Consider the following 8,249-nt stretch of genomic DNA (forward strand, 5'->3'; position numbering starts at 1 on the left):
AAAAAAAAAAAAAAAAAAAAAAGAATGCTTACTTTGAGCAAAGTCTTCTTCCTAACTAGAGAGCAGATTAAGGAAGAAAAGCAGCTTGCCACAGCTCTCAAACCTTTGTATTCAAGAATAGTGTGTGTCTGGAACACTTTTCCAAATTCCTAGTCTATGATAGTGCTACATTCCTGGCTCTTCATATCACCACATCCTGAAAGGAATTCCATATTACATCACTTTGATCTTGAACTTCTGGAGAACTAGCGGAGAATTTTCCTCCTCTAGGGCTATGGCTCAAACACCAGAAAGGTAAGATTCATGACTGTGGGAAGCAAAGCGTGAGATTATATCAGACTGATTCTATATCCTTGATTACATAGGTTACTACTTCCACCCTTTATACAACTTCACACCCATAATGTTCACAGTAATGGTCAAGGAAGGCAACAGATGACCCTGGTGCTCTGCCAAGCTGGAAAAGCACAAGTGAACGTGTCTGAATGCATTGGATAGTCACACCTTTTGTTTTACTGCCATGAAATTCCAATGTAGCATAAACAGAGGATGTGGTCAACTGGGTCTCTTGGCTGTTCACATATAGGAAAATTGTTGGCAAAATCTGATTTCAGTATAACAAGATTCCACTTGCACTAAGAAGAATGGTGTCACCATCTGCAAACTATTACAGAGAATAATGGGACAGATTAAGCAAGTCTGGACAAACAGGTAAATCCTGAACCTCCTTTAAAACATGGAAATTACATATATATGCATTACATTAAAATGTAGTGTCGATAAGTATACCATTTTGCAATTGGGGTTTAAATTATACGCCTGTTGTTTTAGTTTGAAACCAATAAACTCAGGAACTCTGACACTCAAAACTATGAAAGTACACGCTTGCTTCCCCACTGAAAAAAAAACTTTTAAATTATCTAGGTAGTCAGATGGACATGGAATATGCTATAAGATCAGATCAACAGACTTGGGCCTAGAGAAGAGTTCAAGGCCAGGTTTTCCATCCCTAAATATAAATGTTACTCCTGTCTGCTGCTTCTCAAGAACGGTAACCAGCATTTATTGAGCACCACCTGCTAAGTATCAGACCTCATTACATACATTTTCTATTTTCGTCTATAAAACAACCCTATGGGTAGGTATTATTTTCATTTTATAGACAAGAAAATTAAGGTACATAGCATTATAGAAACACACTAAGTCACATGGATTCAATCTAAGTTCTGTCTCTCAAGATGATCTTCAGTTCTCCACCAAGCCCTGTCAGACAGATCTGAAGAATCTGAAGTCCCAGTTTCAGGGTTTCTGCTGAAGGATCAGGAGCTCCTTTAAAGTTCAAAAGTCAAATTTGGCCACTGAATCCCTCAGGCTCTACCACCACCAGTGGTCAGAATCCTTTCTTTGCCGCTGAGGACACAAACACGTCCTCACAGAAGAATAGACCTCGTATAACAAAAGTTATCAAACTAAGAGTTCCCTGGTGGCCTAGTGGTTAGGATTCCAGGATTTCAATGCTGGGGCCAGGGTTCAATCCATGGTCGGGGAACTGAGATCCCACAAGCAGCATGGTATAGCAAAAAAAAAAAGTTATCAAACTAAAGACAGTGGGAGCTGTCCTGAGTTGTACCAATAAACTGATTGCGTTTCAAGAGAAGTTTTTGTAACACACACGAGCAATCAGAAACTTTCCTTCAGTCATTCACCCTCATCTATCAAGCCCTGCCACCACCAGGCTGGCTCTAAGCATGCAGAGGAGCAAGCCCTGGAGGAGCTCAGAGACCTAGTGAGGCTGAAAGTAGCCCAGTTACTGCAGTGACCTCTGATAGATGACAAGAAAGCATTGCATATTTAGTGCTATGGGACAGAGGAGAGGCATCTCTGTCAAATAGTTTCCAGAAAAACACTAAAAACTGGGGTGGGAGAGGGGGATGCTTAGACTTTATAATTTGCTTTTCTTTTCCTATTGTCACAAAATACTTAAAACTTAAAAGAGCCTCGGATCCATTTCTGGTTTATACCCAAAAGAACTGAAAGTAAGGACTCCAACAGATATTTGCACACCCGCATTCATGGAAGCATTACTTACAATAGCCAAAAGGAAGAAGCAACCCAAGTGTCCATCAATGGATAAATGGATAAATAAAATGTCTTATATGCATACAATAGATTATTATCCAGCCTTAAAAAGAAAGGAAATTCTGACACAAGCTACAACATAGCTGCACTTTGAAGACATTATGCTAAGTGAAATAGGCCAGACACAAAAGGACAAGTGTTTTATGACTTCACTAATATGAGATACCTAAAGTAGTCAAATTCATAGAAACAGAAAGTAGCATGGCGGTTGCCAGGGCCTAAAGGGAAGGAGGAATTATTGTTTAAGGGATACAGAGTTTCAATTTGGGAAGACGAAAAAGTTGCAGAGGTGGATGGTGGTGATATTGTACAACAATGTGAATGTACTTAATGTCATTGAACTGTACACTTAAAATGTTAAAATGGTAAATGCTATGTTATGTATATTTTACCACAGTAGAAAAAAGACACGACACAAATGAACTTATCTACGAAACAGAAACAGACTCACAAACATAGAGAACACACTTGTGATTGCAAGGGGGAAGCAGGCAGGGGAGGGATGGATTGGGACTTCGGGATTAGCAGATGCAAACTATTACATGTAGAATGGATAAACAATAAGGTCCTAGTGTATAGCACAGGGAACTATATTCAATATCCTGTAATAAACCATAATGGAAAAGAAAAAGAAAAAGGGACCTCAGAAAGTCTAACCCAATGATTTTACAAATGAGGAAACAGGTCCAGAAAGGTATGCTCAAAGACACACAGCTCCTTGAGCAGAGACTAAAACACAGGCCCCTGACACAGTGCTCTTTTGCCTGACCCATATAATAATAATAATAACTCATACAGCATTTTGTGCCAGTAAGACTCTAAGCACTTTATATATATTAACTCATTCAATCCTTACAACAATCCATGAGGTAACTTATGTTCCTCTCTATTTTAGAAGTGAGGAAACTAAAGCATAGAGAATTTACATAACCTGCCAAGAGGACCCAGTTAGTAAGGGATGGATCTACTTTCTGGCTCCAGACTGGTGCACTTAACTATGACACTGTACTGCCAGATCTCAGCTTTCATATCCTACTGTCCAAGGCAAGAATTCTGTCCATCCTTAGTATAGTAGATTGCAAAAATGTCCCCAGTTCTTTCTCCTGCTCTTTTCCATGCCCTCTGCACTGTGACTTTGCAGCTCACCCCACTGAGAGGCAGAATCTACTTCTCCAGTCCTTGTATCTGGGCTAGCCTTGCAATTTGCATTAGCCACTGGAATGTGGTGGAAGTGATGGTGAACTGCTTTCAAGCTCAGGCCTCAAGAGACCTTGTAAGCTTCCCAGACACTGTCATGTGGTTAGGTCTAGGCTAGCCTGCTGGAGAATGAGAGGCCACAGGGAAGAGAGCCCAATTGTCCCAGCTGCGGCCATCCAAGATCAGTTCACATTTAGCCAGTCCCCAGACATGTGAGAGGGCCCTGCCAAGATCAGCAGAGCTCAGTCCAGGGGCAAGATAATTTTAAGGCTCTTCATACATGTAGGCCAACTGTTTTCCAGAACAGTTATAATGGATGTTTGGAGGAGACAGATCAGGCCAGCTGTCTTTGCAGCCTGTGAAGACAATGGGCAAAACAAAGTTGGAAAAGTGCTGGGTATGTTTAAAGAACAGTTACTAGGGACTTCCCTGGTGGTCCAGTGGGTAAGACTCTGTGCTCCCAATGCGGGGGGCCAGGATTCAATCCCTGTTCAGCGAACTAGATCCCACATGCTGCGACAAAGATCCCGCGTGCCACAACTAAGACCCAGCGCAGCCTAAATAAATAAATAAATAAAAATAAAATCTTAAAAAAAAAAACAGTTAATAGTCCATTTTGACCAAAGACCTGTTATGCTTAAGGGGTTAATGGTAAATAAACCTGCAGGAGTCAGTTAGACCCGGCTTAGGTTCTACCCAATTTAACAGGTGTTGAGAAGCCTTTACATGTATAAAATGTTCCTTTTCTCCTCACAACACCATAAAGGAAGTACTATGATTCCAAGTTACAGAAAGAGGTCCCAAGTCAGGATATAAAGACAGGCAGTCTGACCCCAGAGCCTGCCTTATCCACTCACTACAAAACCATGAAGGAAAGACTGAAGGTAGAGAGAACATTGAGAAGATACTGCAATTGGCCAAGAAAGAAACTGTGGTGCCTGACCTGAGGTGATGGCAGTGGACAGATAGGAAGCAATAGCTATGGGTGACATCAAGAGGGTGGGCTACAGTACTAGCCAGAGGACTGACTAAAGAAAGTGAAGCATGAAGGGGAGTCATGGGGTGGGGAGGGACTGCGAAGATGATGAGTCAGGTGACTGGGAGGATGACTGGTGTCAGCATCAGATACTCAGAATGCAGAAACTGGTTCAAACATGTTGATTCTGAAACTCCTTGTTTGGTGTGAACGCATGGAGAACTGCAAGTAAATTGAATGAAGCACAGAGTTAAGGCATGAGAAACACATTTAGGTTTAGCGCTCATCTCAAGAGCACTAAATCTAAATTTCCTCATTTGTAAAATGAAGATGTTGTACTAAACACTCTTGGATATTATCCAGTATGAAAAACAAAATTTCTATCAATGACTGCCTAGTGAGTTTTGCTTGTTATTTTTGTTGGTAATCAAGTAAGAAAAACATAGTGAACTTGTAGATTGTTTCACTTGATAATACTGAATTTCCTATTTGCAATTTTTACTGAGAATTAAGATTTATTACTCTTGTATCTATAAGCTTTTGAAAATCTAATATTTAGTCCCCATTTTAAAATTTCATTTCTTAGAATTTAAATTTTATGCTTGTTTTTTGTTTTGTTTTTTGTTTGTGAGTCTCAAAATCAAAATTTTATAAGAAAAATGGGAAAGTAGCTAATATTTACTACATACCTACTATGTGTCTGGCATCCAACATACATATTTCCTCCTTAAAATACATCCTTGTGGGGAATAGGCAATTTTAACATGTTTTACAAATGAAGCTTATAGGTTAAATAATTTGACCAAAGTTAAAAGCTAATTAAGGGAAGTAAAATGAGCTTTATCTTTTATAGACTTCCTATTAATTGGTGTTTTTATTATAATTTTGGCTAATAAGAGATGAAGGTATTAAATGTTCTCTTTCCCAGAACAGAAGTGCTTGAGAACACTGCTTAACGATTTATGTTCCTGCTCAGAAGATCTAGTTGTGTTAATAAATGGCATTGAAGAAAGTGCCTAAATTTCAGGCTGATGAGAAACAGATGTGCTTTTAAATCTGAGTTCTGCCATACTCATTTGTAGCATTTGGCAACATACTTAACCAATCTGAGACACAATTTTCTCAGCTGTAAAATTCAGAATAATAAAAGGCCATTTACAAGGTTATTTTGAGAGCCAAGAAAGAAGGGAAAGAAAATACATGAAAGCATAGACCCCATGCCTGTCAGGGTACTTAATAACTATGTTTCCTTTTTCTTTCCAAAAACTTTCAGGCCCTGGAATTTATCACTGTTATATGAACTTTGTGTAAAGAATATTTATCATTTCCCAATTATTATGTTAATGGTCAACTTAATTGAATTTGAATTAGCAGTGCACGTTAGGAGTTTTTTTAATTTAATTTTATTTATTTTTCATACAGCAGATTCTTATTAGTTATCCATTTTAGACATATTAGTGTATACATGTCAATCCCAATCTCCCGATTCATCACACCACCACCACCCCACCCCCCGCCACTTTCCCTGGGGGGCGGTAAATTAGTGATGTAAGTGATTCATTTCAAATCTTTGATAAGTGGGTAACTAGAAACATAGCCATATGAAAATTAATTATTGGTCTGTTTGGCATGAACCCATTAAAATTTATAGGTGAAATAAGTTCCATATGCTAAACATTCAGCACATGCAGGAAACTAGAAACCCATACCTGCAGCTGACTCACTAACGTCAACTCCCAGCACGGTCAGCACCTCTGATTCATTCATTGTATAATAAATCTCAACTAAATGACATACACATCGAACAGAGATTTAAATTTATAAGTAGTTCTTTCTCTGGGCAAAAGGTGAAACAGTTTGTTCAGAAGTAAGCAAAGATTCTAGAAAGACCACTGTTTTTAGCCCTGTCATTTTCTCCAGTTGTGACTCCTCTGTTTTTTCCTCAAATGCTCTTTTCTCCATCAAAACAAGCACTCCAAAATACCTGTGACTAATTCAATCTCATTAAAATGTAAATGAAAGATAAAGCTTAATGCTTCCTGGGGTATTTATCTACACCATAATTGCAAATAAGGTCACTGGCTTAAATGAAAGGAATGAGATTCTAGTCATGAATGTTAAACATCTGCAAAACAACAAGAAAGAACAGTTTTAGTCATGTCTTTGTGTTGCTCCCCAAGTCAACTCAATAGCCACTTAAAACAGGATACATCTATCACATACCCCTAAAGCTCCCTTATCCTGTCCCCCAAAATACTTATCTCATAAAGTAGGTGCTCGGGCATCACTTGCTGATTAGAGCCATGAGGTCCTCATTCTGGTTATGCCGCTGCCACCACCACCACTACAATAGCTACCAACCAGTATCTTTAGCTTCCTGGGATTCTGAACCTACGTCCTGGGAGACTGTGAAACCAGGACTGTTGTTAAAGCCGTCAGTGTGGGTGAGAATGAGTTCACGCCTAGGAAGGGCCATTGGGTGAGGAAGGAGACCTGCTTTCACTGTTGCATATGAACTCAACCCCTCTACTCAGAAAAGTAGTTGACAGTAAAACAGAAGACAATCACAGCAAAGTAAATTTTAAGTTCAGAAAGGAAAGTCCTTCTGGGACCAAACAAGTCTGTGTAAAATGTTTCCCAATGGAATGTCTACCTAGATTGGCAGAGTTTTTAATGTGAAGGTGTCAGTGCCCCCCATCCCCACCCCCATCCCTGGCAGAGTGCTATCAGGGGAAGACAGCTGAGCTTCCCTAGTGTAACTTACCTGAGATCCATATCTCCATCAACCCAGTAGGTGAAAATGTTCGAGATGGTTCCCCCTGGGCAGCACCCCATGATGAGGATAGCCATAGCTTGGACTGGCTTCAGAGAGAAGCTGATGACCAGGAGATAGGCAGTAAGAGGCATGAGCCCAAACTGGCAGAGGAGTCCCACAGCAATGCCCCAGGGTCTCCTGATGTGCGACCAGAGCCTCCGGATCTCCACAGAGCATCCCAAGGAGAACATGAGCAGGCCGATCATCACGGCTGACACCACTGTGAAAACAAGTTCCAGGTTCCCATAGACCTCCAGCCCCACTGGCAACTCCTCCTCTGAACTGTTGGCAGGGCAGGCTGAGCTGCTGGAACAATTTGCTCTCATCTCCTTATTCCTTAAGGCAGCATTACAAATGAACATCTGCCGTGATGGCTGGGCAGGTCTATCCTGCCACGTTTTGTAATAATTCCAAGTCACACATGGAGGATCATTCCAATAGCTTTTGGCCAGTCAGGTGATTCATCCTAATCTGATCAATTTATTCACAAGTGGCATTACAGAAGTAATTATCATGGGCATGAAACATATAATAAACTGTGGTAAGTAAGGCTTTCCACTTCTGTTCTTACTCACCAGTGAATATTCAAGTGAAATGAGACAAGCAAACACTGTCAAGTGGAGCAACTGGTATGCCGTCAGAAATCACATTGTGTTCCAGGAGAGAGGTTGGATGGCAAGGCATAATTTCTCCAAGTTCAGTGGGGATTTCCAAAAGCTAGGATGCAATGTTCTGCAGAGACAAAGGCTAACTCTGGAAAAAAGAAAGGCAGCTAAGCCAAAGCCACACCTCACAGCATTAGGAAAACTCTTCTGTTGAAGACATTAAAACAAAAGGCCAGTTAAAGAAATGTCAGGAGGGACTAAGGATAATTTCAAAAGAGCTTTGGAATTAGTCTCACTTTTTCTTCTTTCTATTTCTATTAGAATTTGTGTCTAAAGCCAATAATTAAACACCTGTAAAAGTAATGATATTAAGCACCTGATTTGCCTCATGAAACATGTGGAAACTCACTTCTGAACACAAAATAATTCAAGGGAGCTGTCACTTTCTTTTTGAGATGCCTCACCCCAGGTCTTGTAGTGAGGTCTGGGAATTCAGCAAAAAAATGTAGTAAAGAGC

General features: G+C 40.1%; 1 protein-coding gene across 1 annotated transcript in view; it reads right to left on the reverse strand.

Moving 5' to 3' along the window:
- SLC10A6 (solute carrier family 10 member 6) overlaps positions 1-7,489 on the reverse strand; it is a 20,143-nt gene extending 12,654 nt beyond the window's left edge. The window contains exon 1 of the mRNA XM_007465721.1: positions 7,077-7,489. Within this exon, the coding sequence (XP_007465783.1) occupies positions 7,077-7,489 (413 nt within the window). The remainder of the gene's footprint in view (positions 1-7,076) is intronic.
- Positions 7,490-8,249: the final 760 nt, after the last annotated feature.

The sequence above is a fragment of the Lipotes vexillifer genome, unplaced genomic scaffold (assembly GCF_000442215.2).
Source record: "Lipotes vexillifer unplaced genomic scaffold, Lipotes_vexillifer_v1.1 scaffold301, whole genome shotgun sequence".
NCBI lineage: Eukaryota > Metazoa > Chordata > Mammalia > Artiodactyla > Lipotidae > Lipotes > Lipotes vexillifer.